Source organism: Hoplias malabaricus, chromosome 10 (assembly GCF_029633855.1).
Source record: "Hoplias malabaricus isolate fHopMal1 chromosome 10, fHopMal1.hap1, whole genome shotgun sequence".
Lineage (NCBI taxonomy): Eukaryota > Metazoa > Chordata > Actinopteri > Characiformes > Erythrinidae > Hoplias > Hoplias malabaricus.
The window spans coordinates 43,816,310-43,831,007 of record NC_089809.1 but is presented as its reverse complement, the minus strand read 5'-3'; the positions used below and the strand labels follow the sequence as shown (position 1 = coordinate 43,831,007).

At 47.5% G+C, this 14,698-nt stretch overlaps 2 protein-coding genes across 9 annotated transcripts in view; one reads left to right on the top strand and one right to left on the bottom strand.

Moving 5' to 3' along the window:
* LOC136708982 (coiled-coil domain-containing protein 178) overlaps positions 1-11,694 on the bottom strand; it is a 51,597-nt gene extending 39,903 nt beyond the window's left edge. For 3 of the 5 annotated variants that reach the window (XM_066683924.1, XM_066683927.1, XM_066683928.1), the window contains exons 1-7: positions 10,244-10,665; positions 8,320-8,396; positions 5,532-5,668; positions 3,166-3,209; positions 2,984-3,069; positions 2,659-2,865; positions 1,493-1,713 (exon numbers count right to left, since the gene is read on the bottom strand). In XM_066683924.1, the coding sequence (XP_066540021.1) occupies positions 1,493-1,713; positions 2,659-2,865; positions 2,984-3,069; positions 3,166-3,209; positions 5,532-5,668; positions 8,320-8,377 (753 nt within the window). In that variant the 5' untranslated portion in view covers positions 8,378-8,396; positions 10,244-10,665. Of the gene's footprint in view, positions 1-1,492; positions 1,714-2,658; positions 2,866-2,983; positions 3,070-3,165; positions 3,210-5,531; positions 5,669-8,319; positions 8,397-10,243; positions 10,666-11,576 lie in introns of those variants that run through there. The other 2 variants (XM_066683925.1, XM_066683926.1) reach the window with 2 other exon arrangements.
* dtna (dystrobrevin, alpha) overlaps positions 10,830-14,698 on the top strand; it is a 54,368-nt gene continuing 50,499 nt past the window's right edge. For 2 of the 4 annotated variants that reach the window (XM_066683929.1, XM_066683932.1), the window contains exon 1: positions 13,729-13,817. In XM_066683929.1, coding sequence (XP_066540026.1) covers positions 13,801-13,817 — 17 coding nt within the window. In that variant the 5' untranslated portion in view covers positions 13,729-13,800. Of the gene's footprint in view, positions 11,376-11,989; positions 12,114-13,728; positions 13,818-14,698 lie in introns of those variants that run through there. The other 2 variants (XM_066683930.1, XM_066683931.1) reach the window with 2 other exon arrangements.

Genomic DNA, 14,698 nt, shown 5'->3' with positions numbered 1-14,698 from the left:
CCAGGGGTAAGGCTCTCAGTTCTCTCAGTTGGAAATAAACCCACAAATGTCATCTTTGCCTGGTGCAGTTTTAATGTATTTAGACAATCTTCTTCAAAACAAACATAAAATATCACTACTACACTGATGTTTCTGTAGGTATTTAATGTCCCATTCTACCTTAAACAGAGACTCAGTTATATTCCAGCACTGATGTTACTGCAACATTTAAGGTGGAACTGGAATAGTAGGGAAAAAAACAGAGTAAAACGTCTGATATCGCTGCGCAGCAACCTTTAAAGCACTGATAATAGTCTGGGAATGAAGCTGTGCTCTTTTTTATTTCAGTTCTGATGAGGTATCAGGCTCTTCGTGGGACGTCCTGTTACACAGTGTAACTTCATAGTGATCCATCCAAGGGTCACAGCCCAGGGTTTGAAAAAACACCAGTGTGTGTGTGAAAGGGCAGTGTGTGTGTGAAAGCAGAGTGACGACAGTGACACAGCGAGGTGGAGGAGGGGCCTCCAGTATCTAGACTCTAGGAGCTGCTCTGAGACTCTGGCAGCAGACAGCGTGGGTGAGACGAGGAGACCGGAGAGAGCTGTCACCAGTCTGCAGCCAGAGCCAGGGTCCCATGTCCCAAGAGGCTCTTCATGTCCAAGTGACTCCCTCACTTTCTCATCAAGGAGAGCCAGAGAGCCCCCACCGGGCTGAGGAGAGAGATGTAGATGTGTTCTCCTGCTCTGAAAGCACCACCCAGTTAAACCTGAGGCTTTAAAGGGGTGTCTCAATTACACTGTTTGTGTAGAAGTGAGTAAACACGACACTGCAGAGATTCAGTTTTCAGAGTCTTGGAGAGAAGTATCCGCCATCTAAGACATACATTCAATCAAAAGAGGTTAAATGCAGCAGAACAGACGCAACGAGAAGAAAGAAAACAGAGTGAAAACGGCTAAAAACCAGAGCTTCTGCTCCTCGCTCCTCACTGCTGTGCGCTCGGGGTCGGGGTGAACAGCGAGCGGCTCATTATCATTTAAAGGAACAGGTGCTGAAAGCGGGCGTTCTGAACAGGGGCTGTTTACACAGGGGGAGAACACTGCTGTGGGGCTCGTGGGGTTTGGACCAAAGCAGGTCACAGACGTTTCATTAAGAAACAGAACTGTGTTCCACTGTGGAGACAAGGGGGAGACTCTGTCCCCAATAATGTCGTCACACACCAGAACACACCGTCACATGCTGTCACACACCAGAACACACCATCATGCACCGTCATGCAACAGAACACACTGTCACGGTCCGGAACACACCGTCACGGTCCAGAACACACCGTCACGCCTGAGTGTGAACACGACCTTGAGGGTCATTCGCTCTTTAAAAGCTGTATCTGGAATCTTTCCCTCTGTCTGCTATTATTACACATGCTTCTATATAACACTTCTATAAAGAAGGTATTGATTTTAAGTTTTCCAAAGTAAACAGAGCAGAATAAAGAGCAAAGCCCCGCTGTTCTCACCTCAGCCTCCGCTGATTTGATCTGCTTCATGATTTCACTCTCCAGCTGCAGCTTCTCCTTCACGAGCGGCCCGTGCTTCTTCACAAAATCGATATCCTCCACCAGTCGGCGGTTCTGCGCTTCCGCACGGCTCAGGCTGTTTCTCACGCGCTGCATTTGATCTCTCTTCGCTTTGAGATGCCACTTCAGCTCAGTAATGTCTCTGACGCAGGTCTCGTACTCTGGAGGAGCAGTAAAAAGAGGAACGGGCTAAAACAACCAGATTAAACAAGCTGGACACCTTTAATCCCCTTTGGAAGTGGGCTCTTTATTAGACTGGTCATTACGGACGAGGACAGGAAGCTCTTCTAGGTTCAGTGCCCCGCTCTTATTTTCTCTCCTGATCAAACGACGAGACAAATCTGATCCTGTCATCTTTAATGAACAGCTCTGCACTAACTCAGACGTTTCCTCTCTGTGTCTGAGCTACAAAGTCCTCTAGAAAAGCGTGGGGTCAGAGCGGATGTATTCAGACCTTATTCTGTGGGCCACTCTCAAAAAAACCCAAACAGGTCAATATCTAAATTACAGACTGTCTGTCCAGATTTTACTGTGTATTACCTCCTCTTTTTCTCTGGTTCTGGGGGCTTTCTCTCCACATCCAGGGGTCTGTCAGCCTCTAAACTCCATGTTGTAGCATCCCTCACCCGACGCTAATGTTGACTATTCATTATAAAAATAAAATAAACTAGCGTCAGTGAATAAGGAAACATCAGAGTCTGAGTGTATCCAATCACAGCGCTGGACCCGTGTTTATGTGAGAGCGCAGAGACGAGGTTAAACTCAGCAAAACAGACACAACGAGCGCGGAGAAATAAGAGCACTGAGTAAAAACGGAGAAGAAAGAGAACAGAGTGAAAACAGCTAAAAACCAGAGCTTCTGCTCCTCGCTCCTCACTGCTGTGCGCTCGGGGTCGGGGTGAACAGCGAGCGGCTCATTATCATTTAAAGGAACAGGTGCTGAAAGCGGGTGTTCTGAACAGGGCTGTTTACACAGGGGGAGAACACTGCTGTGGGGCTCGTGGGGTTTGGACCAAAGCAGGTCACAGACGCTTCATTAAGAAACAGAACTGTGTTCCACTGTGGAGAGGAGGAGAATATGTTCCCTTTAAATCTTCTGCACCTACCTCTCTGCACGGCTGCGGGGAACTGCTGCTGCTTCCACAGAAAGAGACTGTCCTGCTTCTTCCTCAGTGTCTGGGCCTTTAGCTTCTCGGTTTGCAGCGTGTCTCCGGCCTCCTGCCGGTCCGATTCCAGACGCTCTATAAGGGACATGACCTCCACTAAGACACCACCCATCCCTTTCCAGAACTGGGCTGACGTCCCATCTTCTGCTGAGAAAAGGACAAAAAGAAGCAACCAATGTGAAAACAACCATTCAGAACCTCACCTGTGTGAAGACCTGGACTGAGACAGGGACGGCAGGAAAACACAGGAGTAAAATAAACCCACGGTAGTTGCTCAGAAGACAAAGGCCCATCCCTTCAATGCACAGTTCAGCGGGTGTTACAGAGGCGTTGGAGTCTCCAGAATCAAACCTGGGAAACAAATAAAAATACAAATAGAAAAAAAAAACACGTAATGAACAATTGTTGACGGGCGCTGATAGGATTCGTGATGCTGAATGTACTCACCTCCAGACGCTGTTGTCTGTATGATCCTGTCCATTATTAGACCCCTAAAGGAGAAGGAGAGGAGTGTTAACTGACTGTTGTTGGGACGTCCTGCTCCAGTGTAACTTTTCTGGGATGATCTTCTAAAGCAGTGGTTCCCAAACTGTATTCTGCAGTAAATGAGAATATTTTTGACGCTGATGTCTTTTGCATCCGGATGCGTTTGGAACTGACCTTAAACCCTGTAATTTGTACAAAACTGCAACCTCTTCCTGAACAAAACTAAATAAAGTGACATGCGTTACTTATACATTAATTCACCTTGCTGCCCCACAGTAATATCTCCACACACCCACAGGGGGCGCAGTGATGTCCAGCAGCCCATGCTTCAGTCAGGGAAGAGTGCTGAGCTTATAAAACCACCATGGCCCCAACAACACCTCCTGGCGTATCACTGTAAAACAATCTCAGCCAATCATTAAAGATTTCAGATATTGACCAATGAAATTGTTACAGCTGCTCCTCTCCTCATTTTCATTGGCTGAGAAGACCATGGTGAACAAACCCCTTATCTCTGGCCTGACTCTATTTTAAGAACAGCAGCGAAACTCCCACATTTTAAACTAAAATAACGCCACTGGCCTGGCCTCCTCCAGCTCTGTCTTCAGGGCCACTGCAGCAGGGACCGGGTTCTGTCTTCAGAGCCACTGCAGCAAGGACCGGGTTCTGTCTTCGCTGTAATCCAGAGACTCAGGGACACAGTGCAGTGTTAGGATTTCAGTTGCTTTGGCCTTGTGTCGTTGTCTGATTCCCTCGTGTCATCCTTAGCTGCATGACCAAGCTAATGTTGTATAATAAAGTCCTACACAACAGCAGCTTGCTGCTCCTAAAAACCACCTGTAGCGCATCATTTCCTAAGGTGATCCCAGCATCAGGAGGCTCTCTGTGTGAGAACAGGGTGAGTCTATGTCACTGTGTGTGTTGCTGTCCGGTCCTGGGGCGTCTGTTACGGTTTTCCCCTGGCCCCCGTCTCTGTGTGTCGTCTTGCTGTTGTGTTTTGGTCATTGTCTCCACCCCTCTGTAAGTTCCTCAGGTTTTCTATGTCGTTTGGTCCTCTGCCTCCTCGTGATCCTATCAGCGATCCCTCACCTGTCATTACCTTGGTATTTAAAGTGCCCTCCTCGTCTGTTTGTTCAGCAGTGAACACTTCCTGATTCATGACGACTTGCTTCTTTTACTGTTCCCGTGTTCATTAAATTCCCCTGCACACGCATCCTCGCCTCTCACGTGACAAACCTAACCTCATTATTCACTCAATCATTCACTGTCTGTAACCCTTATCCAGTTCAGGGCGGCGGTGGGTCCGGTCGAGTCCCGCTCCGGGTCACTGTCTGTGAGGAGTGTGGTGTGTTCTCCCTGTGTCTGCGTGGGTTTCCTCCGGGTGACTGTCTGTGAGGAGTGTGGTGTGTTCTCCCTGTGTCTGCGTGGGTTTCCTCCGGGTGACTGTCTGTGAGGAGTGTGGTGTGTTCTCTCTGTGTCTGCGTGGGTTTCCTCCGGGTGACTGTCTGTGAGGAGTGTGGTGTGTTCTCCCTGTGTCTGCGTGGGTTTCCTCCGGGTGACTGTCTGTGAGGAGTGTGGTGTGCTCTCCCTGTGTCTGCGTGGGTTTCCTCCGGGTGACTGTCTGTGAGGAGTGTGGTGTGTTCTCCCTGTGACTGCGTGGGTTTCCTCCGGGTGACTGTCTGTGAGTGTGGTGTGTTCTCTCTGTGTCTGCGTGGGTTTCCTCCGGGTGACTGTCTGTGAGGAGTCTGGTGTGTTCTCCCTGTGACTGCGTGGGTTTCCTCCGGGTAACTGTATGTGAGGAGTGTCGTGTGTTTTCCCTGTGTCTGCGTGGGTTTCCCCCAGGTGAATGTCTGAGGAGTGTGGTGTGTTCTCCCTGTGACTGCGTGGGTTTCCTCCGGGTGACTGTCTGTGAGGAGTGTGGTGTGTTCTCTCTGTGTCTGCGTGGGTTTCCTCCGGGTGACTGTCTGTGAGGAGTGTGGTGTGTTCTCTCTGTGTCTGCGTGGGTTTCCTCCAGGTGCTCTGGTTTCCTCCCACGCTCTAAAAACACACGTTGGTAGGTGGATTGGAGACTCAAAAGTGTCCGTAGGTGTAAGTGTGTGTTGCCCTGTGAAGGAATGGCGCCCCCTCCAGGGTGTGTTCCCACCTTGCGCCCAGTGATTCTGGGTAGGCTCCAGATCCACCAGCGCCCTGAACTGGATAAGGGTTACAGACAATGAATGAATTAACAAAAAATCTAATATAACGAGAGACATAAGCAAAGAAGGTAAAAAAGTTCATGCTCAATTTTATCCTCATTATTTTGAATATAATCCTGTGAAGGTCAATACCCGCTGACACCAGTTCTCCAGCTTGGTCTTCAGCTCTTGGATGTGCCACACTGCTTTCTTCACACATGGTGATGGGGTGATTGTTCGCTCGCAATGGCGACTGCAGCTGTAGATCCTCTGGAGCTCGGCACTGTGGTCTGAAACATAAACACTACATATCTCACAGTTCTGCACATTTCAGATGATAAACACACATGTCTGCGCATTAGGGCTGGGCGATATGGCCCTGAAATAATATCACGATATTTCAGCGTGCTTTGGTGATAACGATATTCTCGGCGATACGAAAACGACACTGTAAAATACTTTTATTAATTTCAAGAACAGGCTACTGGAAGTAAATAAATATTAAATTAACATTAATTATATTAAATTATATATATATAATACATACACAAAGTGCTAAATAGTTTTATTTATTAAAAAGTTGTATTTTACTTCAAATATAACAGAAGTTTCAAACATTTAGAAGAAGGAACAAAAACATCTGTAAACATTTGTTTATTTTGTAAACAATAATTTACCAAGGTTCTGATAAAATAAATAAAGTAGAATATAAATCTACCACACAGATCAGTTGTGTTTCCCGTGGTTTATTGTACGTCTGATATTCTGTGACCACGCCCCCTCCACACGACGGAAGACACGCCCCTTTTGGAGCCGGTTCCTCCGCCTCAGAGCCGCTCTCCTCCGTACTTCACTGTGTCTAAATCACTCTGAGGGCAACGGCAGGACGTCATTACGCAAACAATCAGAATATCACTATCACCACCATGTTGGTTTTTTTATCATTTTTAAAAATCATGACAATATCATTGTGCACGACACGATATCGCAGGGCCCTACTGCGCAGACAGAGACTCTAGGGCGACCTGTCGCGCTCGTCAAGGGAAGGAGACGCGAGGGAGGGAGGCATTAGCAGAAGTGGATATTTAAACACCCATAAACACAAACACATCACTCCAACAAACAACAATGAACCACAAGCGCTAACGATACAAAGAGTCTTATGAAGGGTGCGTATAAGGAACACCTGTGAACCTGGTCATGTGACGCTCTCAGGGCTCACAGGTGCAGGGCATGGCTACAGGACAACACACGGTAACCGGCCAAATCCCTGACATGACCATACGCCTTCTTTTTACGATGTGAAAAATGTGTCTGGCCGGGATTTGTAAACTGTGTTAAACGTCCAGGACAATTCTACACTCGACGCTCATTGTGTGTGTGGATTTATACAGTTTTAAACACATCTGTTTACGCTCCGCCTGATTACAAATGGAAATGGAAGGAGATGTTTTAGTACGAGACATTATAACTACACATTAGTTGTGGTCAATGAGCAAATGTTTATGAATTAATGTTCGTTAATATAGCTGCGTGATTTTAGAGATTTTAACTCCCTCCTACCCTCACACACACACACACACACACACATACAAACACATACACATACAAACACACACACACCCTTGAACTCCACCAGCCATAGCATCCTAACCACGACGGAGTGTCCTCTTCTTTAAAAGACTCAATCCACCTATTCATACGTCCACTTTATTGCCTTATCCACTGATCACATGAGCAAGCGAAAACATGATGTTACCAGAGACGAGTGTGGTGTGTTCTCCCTGTGTCTGCGTGGGTTTCCTCCGGGTGACTGTCTGTGAGGAGTGTGGTGTGTTCTCCCTGTGTCTGCGTGGGTTTCCTCCGGGTGACTGTCTGTGAGGAGTGTGGTGTGTTCTCTCTGTGTCTGCGTAAGGTTTCCTCCGGGTGACTGTCTGTGAGGAGTGTGGTGTGTTCTCCCTGTGTCTGCGTGGGTTTCCTCTGGGTGACTGTCTGGGAGGAGTGTGGTGTGTTCTCTCTGTGTCTGAGTGAGTTTCCTCCGGGTGACTGTCTGTGAGGAGTGTGGTGTGTTCTCTCTGTGTCTGCGTGGGTTTCCTCCAGGTGACTGTCTGTGAGGAGTGTGGTGTGTTCTCCCTGTGTCTGCGTGGGTTTCCTCCGGGTGACTGTCTGTGAGGAGTGTGGTGTGTTCTCCCTGTGTCTGCGTGGGTTTCCTCCGGGTGACTGTCTGGGAGGAGTGTGGTGTGTTCTCTCTGTGTCTGCGTGGGTTTCCTCCAGGTGACTGTCTGCGAGGAGTGTGGTGTGTTCTCTCTGTGTCTGAGTGAGTTTCCTCCGGGTGACTGTCTGTGAGGAGTGTGGTGTGTTCTCTCTGTGTCTGAGTGAGTTTCCTCCGGGTGACTGTCTGCGAGGAGTGTGGTGTGTTCTCTCTGTGTCTGAGTGAGTTTCCTCCGGGTGACTGTCTGTGAGGAGTGTGGTGTGTTCTCTCTGTGTCTGAGTGAGTTTCCTCCGGGTGACTGTCTGTGAGGAGTGTGGTGTGTTCTCCCTGTGTCTGTGTGGGTTTCCTCCGGGTGACTGTCTGTGAGGAGTGTGGTGTGTTCTCTCTGTGTCTGCGTGGGTTTCCTCCAGGTGACTGTCTGTGAGGAGTGTGGTGTGTTCTCCCTGTGTCTGAGTGAGTTTCCTCCGGGTGACTGTCTGTGAGGAGTGTGGTGTGTTCTCCCTGTAACCATGGAGGGTAACCATGTTTAAAACAGGATTATGTGCAGGAACTCGTATACCTTTTATTTTATAAAAAGAAGGAAAATCCCTGAAAAATGACTGAGCGCTCCTTTAGAGCACTGATTATCTTTCTCAGCTGCCTGAGGTGGTAGCGGGAGTGCTGGGAATTACAGGAGAAACAGGCCTCAGTATTGTTAGAATAGTGACATGTTATTGTTATCAGTGTTACCTTGTATACGGTCTCCACCTTCCCGGGAGGGACGCTTTAGTAGTTCAATATCAGGCATTGCACAAGATGCAGAAAATCTAGAAAAAAAACACATACAGTTTATTCTGTGAGGTCAGGTCATACGTAGTGAGTTTACTACTGCGTTCAGCAACAGGATTCCAACATCACCAATAAAACACTGCTGATGGAGGTGATGCACCAAGCACAAATACTTTTCCAGTAGCTGCAGTTGCAGGACTGTGAGGTCGAGCAGTGTGTGCAGCAGCTCCCCCCGCTGACTAAAATGTATAATGTTGGATAAAATGCGAACAATGGACTTCCTGGGAAAAGATGTCCCTTTGATGGCAGCGTAGTGAAAGTGTCTCTAAAATCCAGTGTATTTCTCCACATCAGTGGTACTTTCACCTATACTCTATAGTGCCACATGTATTCACTCACACATCCAAATCATTTAATTCAGGTGTTTAAATCATTTCCATGGTCACAGATGTAGCACCTAGTCATGCAGACTGCTTAAACATTTGTGAAAGAACGGGTCTCAGGAGCTCAGTGAATTCCAGTGTGTTTCCATGATAGGACTCCACTTGTGCAACACGTCCAGTCGTGAAACACCCTCACTACTAAATACTCCACAGTCGACTGTCAAAATGGAAGTGATTGGGAACGACAGCAAATCAGCCACAAAGTGGCAGGCCACATAAAAGGACAGAGCAGGGTCGGAGAATGCTGAGTCACATAGTGAACAGAGGTCACCAATTTTCTGCAGTCACTTGCTACAGACCTCCAAGCTTCATGTGGCCTTCAGATTCGCTAAAGAGCAGTGCGTGTCCACGGCTGAGCGGCTGCACAGTGCAAAGCATCAAACACTGTGGTGTAGAGCACGCTGACGCTGGACTCCAGTGCACAAAGCAACGTCCATAAAGACATGGAGGAGTGAGTTTAGTGTGGAGTAACTTGACTGGGCCTGACTTCCACAGGATACCTCACCTTTGGGGTGAATTAGAGCAGAGACTGTGAGCCCGGCCTCGTCCAACATCAGTGTCTGACCTCACTAATGCACTTCTGGAAGAATGGCCAAAAGACCAGAAGAGCTGAAGCTCTTGGGCCAACATCATATTAAATCCTGTGGATTAAGAATGGGGTTTCACTCAAATTCATATGTGTGCGCAGGCAGATGAGCTAATACTTCTGGCATTATAGTGTGTGAATGCAGGCTCCGCCCCAAAACCATAACAGACACTTTGTCATGTTTCTGTATAGAGTTGAGGGATGGTGTTCTCCTGTGCAGTAGAATCTCAGGTGCGTTCCTTGATGCAGCAGCGGACTACATTGAGTGACAGTGGTTTTATAAAGTCCTCCCGAGCCCACGTGTCACAGTAGTGAGACTATTTCTCCTGCAGACCCGTCTGAGGGCTGGAAGGTCAGGCTCATTCAGCAGCGGTGTCCGACCTTGTCCTACACTGACTGAGACACTGAAGCACACATTTACACACATACACACTAGCAAACTGCCCTAGCCACTGCGTCCAGGGAACAGTTGGGGTCTTGGAGCCTTGCTTTAGGGCACTTAAGTCATGACCCCTGGGGATCGAACCAGCAACCTTCCAGTTACACGCCCAGTTCCCTACCCACCAGGCCACGGCTGCCCCTGAACCTTAACTCTGTGTTCAGCCCAATCCTGTGCCCATGTCCCCTCTCTGCTGCAGTGACTGACCCTTAGAGGGACGCTCTTTTTTATATTCTGTTTAAAGCGGAACACTTCACCAGTGGAGCTGGAATATTCTATAAACTTTTGAATTTTGTACTTTATTTTTACATGTACCTTGTTGTCTAGATTTGATTTTTCTTCGTGTGGTCGTAGGCAGTGTGTCTATAGAGTTAAGTCCACATTAACGTCCATTTATTCAGAACAAATAAGACTCACCTGGTAACGTTACTGTTAAACACAGAAGGACGGAAGGACACCTGTTGTGTAATATTTATACGGAACTCTCATATGCAGCTGCTCCACACTGGGAGAGTTAATAGTATTCTGTCGGGTCGATTACACGGGTACATTAACCAGGTCGATTTAAAACTAAAGTACAGCTGTAGTTAACTAACCGGTGTTTATCGTTCACTTCTGACTCGTTAATAAGAGTCGACTCTTGGGGTTCAAAACGTCTGGAAGTATGGGTTGACCCTTGGCCAATTGTTGTGAGAGTCAAATCTCTTAGAGTCGACTCAGTCACAGTTTGAAACTGCGTAGTCTTCAGATTTTGAACTAAGACAGACAGAACTTGACATAACATTCACATTTGTAGAATATATCACTATGATCTGAACGACCTTTTTAAAGCGGATACACCGTGTTTAACCCCGACTACATCCGCGTATCTCTAGCTCTGCCTTGGGATTCGTTTAACGTACGCAAACATAAGTGGATTCGAGGAGTCGATTCCTTCAACTTCTGGCTTCAGGAGTCGACTCCGGAAAGCCTAGTTGTGGAACGGTTCCTAAGCAACAAGCAAACGAGCCTCTCTCTCGTAGACTGTGTCAGGTCTCTCTCTGTGGAGCCATAACACTTCTCCAGCGATGAGAAATGAGCCAAGAGCCTTTTTACTTTGACAAACGTGCTTCAGAACAGAGTTAAAGTCTGCGCAGACAGACAGAGCCGCACGGAACCGCGCGAAATGCGCTTTAATGAGATATAATACGCTTTTATAAGTGATATCTCAGCCTTAGCGAGTTATGAATGAGTCTAGAAACACGTCTGACGGTTAAAAGGCGAAGCCTAACTGTAATAGACGTGAATAAACGTGAATTCTGGTGTAAATGTCCCTTTAAACCGCACTAACCCGAGACTCCGAACTATAAACAATGCACTGTGGATGACGTCATCGCGGCGGCGCTGGAGAGAGAGAGAGAGAGAGAGAGAGAGAGCGGCTGGTTCGGTTTAACGCGAAAACACGGCGGAACACAGCCGTACCGTCGCTTCAGATCAGTAACACTGCTGTCACTGTGTCCGCAGACCCGGCTGACGGCGGGCGGCTCCGAGGAGGATGCTGTTGAATCTGGTGAGTAGCCCCCAGAGTCAGCCCTGCTCAGCCCCAGCGCGGGACCGTCAGCCCAGATCCTCTCCGAGTTATTTCCAGCTCCCACACTAAACCCACGGGGCACAGACTGAAATAGAAAAGCTTTTACTGTGCCGCGTTACTTCAGCTTTGTTTCTCTAATCAAACTTCCCCGGTTAAAGCAACACTAGGTAGTATTTTCACCTTCAAATTACAGCCTCCAATTCATTGGGACGCTCCTCTGACATGTGATAAGGACAACCGAGCTCAGTCGCTGCTACTCTGGGCTCTGCACTGCAGAAACCACACTGTGTACCTTTGGGAGGAGGGTAGGCGTATCTGATGATGTGTTAGAAATTGTGGCAAAAGATGTACCAATGATATGTCTACCCCATCCACACCGTAGCTGTTCTAGGAGTAGGGTGGTCATCAAGGGGGGGTCAGGGTTGTGGTGTAAGCCTCGTCACAGAGTACCCTCCCTCTGCTCGTGGTGTGTCGGCTGATGTGAGGGACCTGGGCGGGCAGTGCTCTCCTGCGGTGTGTTGAGCTCCAGTGAATGTCATAAAACATTTTCTATTCATACACTGACTCTGGCTTACTTTTATTTTGTAATAAAGTCTCAACATTAGTGACAGCTGGAAATGTAGCATCATGGAGTGTAGGAGCTGACGGACCCCTGGGTGAGGAGAGAACACCCCCCCCCTCCCCCGGACCAGTCATCCTCTGAGGGGACAAGCTCAGGTCAGTGCCCGTGGTCTTGGTGGATGTTCAGTGTGGGGTTAGTGTCCAGTTTGGGAACAGAGGCTTTTGTTTCGTCCGTTCCCTGACCGCTACAGCCCTCTGCTCTCGGCACCTGTATCAGCTGACGTCTGCGGGTCAGTAGCTGTCCAAGAGGAGGGTGGATGGTGTTTCTGATGGAGAGCTCCTGTGGAGGTGTAGAAGGACTGAACTATTTGCGAACGCTGCCTCCTTCTGGAAAGCGCTTGTTAGGTCAGGTCTGAACACTCCAGCATTCACACTCCTCCTGTACTGTGTGGACTGATGCTGAATTTATCTACAGCAATCAGAGAGAGAGAGAGAGAGAGAGGAGATAGAGAGTGATAGGTTTACCCTACTGAACCACACCCCCCAAACCCCTACACACACTCTGACACACTAACACACATGTACAAATGCACACACACACACTAACACACACTCCCACACACACACACTATAACACACACTAACACACAGACAGAAACACACTCCCTCACACCCACACACACTAACACAGACTCACACACACACACACACACACACAAACACATACACACAAACACTAACACACACACAAACACAGACTCACACACACACTAACACACACACACACACACACTAACACAGATTTACACACACACTAACACACACACACACACACACACAAACACATACACACAAACACTAACACACACACAAACACAGACTCACACACACACTAACACACACACACACACACACTAACACAGATTTACACACACACTAACACACACACATTAACACACACACACAAGTTAACACACACACAAATTAACACACACACACACACAAGTTAACACACACAAATTAACACACCCACACACACAAATTAACACACACACACACACACACACAAACACAGATTTACACACACACACATTAACACACACCCACACACACAAATTAACACACACACAAATTAACACACACAAGTTAACACACACACACACAGACACAAAAGCCTTGTCTTTTACCATTTTCACATTTCAATTATGTTTTCAATGTATTAATTATAATTAATATTTATTTATTATTACATTTAAAGTTTAACTGGTTCTTTGATTATTACAGTTCTATTAGATCACTGTTCCGTTATTATTATTATTATTATTATTATTATTATTATTATTATTATTATTATTAATGCTACTTTTGATGAAAGTGAGAAGAAATGTTGTAATGTTCTTAATGCTGTTATTGTATTAATGCTTTGGCAAAACTGTATCTGAATGTGGTCATGTCAAAGCTGAGGGAGAGAGAGGGAGAGAGAGAGAGAGATAGAGAGAGAGAGAGAGAGAGAGAGATTGAGAGAGAGGGAGAGAGAGAGGGAGAGAGAGAGAGAGGTGCCACTGAAGAGCCCTGAGACACAGCAGCTGGGTCTGGAGCTAAGGGAGAGGGCTGACTTTGACAGGAATGTAAGCCTCGCTCATTTGAAGTTAAAGATAGAGGCAACGCGAGCTGGAGCCTGACAGTGTCTAATTTCAGGAGGCCACGCTCCCCTCACTGCACTGCCCTGGTGCTGGAGCTGGTGCTGGAGCTGGTGGTAGCAGTAGTGTTGGTGGGGTGTTGTGAAGCAGGGAGGACGTCTAAAGCAGCAGGACCTCAGTGGTGAGGAAGAGAGAAGTGGACCATGGTGCTCTCAGAAGGGTACGATTTCATACACACACTGCGTCTTCTTAAACACCCAGCTGTGTCTGTGTCCGCCTCCACCTTCTCTTCAGTCTGTCTGAGGTCCTGGTCCTGTTCCGTCCAAAGCTGCGGTGGTGACCTGCTTCAGCTGAACGTTTTTAGAGTTTGTTCTCTTCTAAAAACTTAATAAATGACAAAGTGTCAGAATAATGGGAACAAACAGGAAGAGCTTTGCCCGGATGTTTCTTTTCTTTAGGCTCTTTTCCCCGACGTGCCAGAGATTTTACTCGTGTTCCTGGTGAACGTGTCTTTTCCTGAGTCCATCAGCGCTTGGCTCGCCGTCCCGTTTTCATAGATTGGGGGCAGCACATTCTCTGAACTTAATCATGCATTTCAAGCCGAGCGCTGATGAGAGGAATGGGCTTGGAACAGTGGAGCCTGTGAGGTTGCCAGATCATATCCCTGCTTCTCTCTGATAGTTTAATCCATGCGCTGGCAGACGAGGCTGGAACAGACACTGGTTTGGATCGGGTTTGGACCAGAGCTGAGTTGAGGAGAAGTGGCGTACAGAGTGTTTCGCTTTACAAACGAGTCCTGAGATTATTGTACATTATTTTATTCAGTTAAAAGCGGCACAATAAGAGTTTGTTGTTTGTTGTTGTTGTAAAACCCTGATTTTGCTGAAAGCTGTCAAGTAAAATGAAGTGTGAAAGCAGCTGCAGCGCTATTTTTAACAGCGGAGAATGACAGTGTGTTCTGATGAAGACATGTTGATTGTCCTGGTCCAGTCCTGGTGTTGTGTCCACGTCGTGCAGCGCTGTAGGTTCTGTCTTAGCAGTGGCCTTGGGACCAATCAGCGGGGTTATATCCCTCAGTGGTAAAGAGGTAAAGGGCTCTGT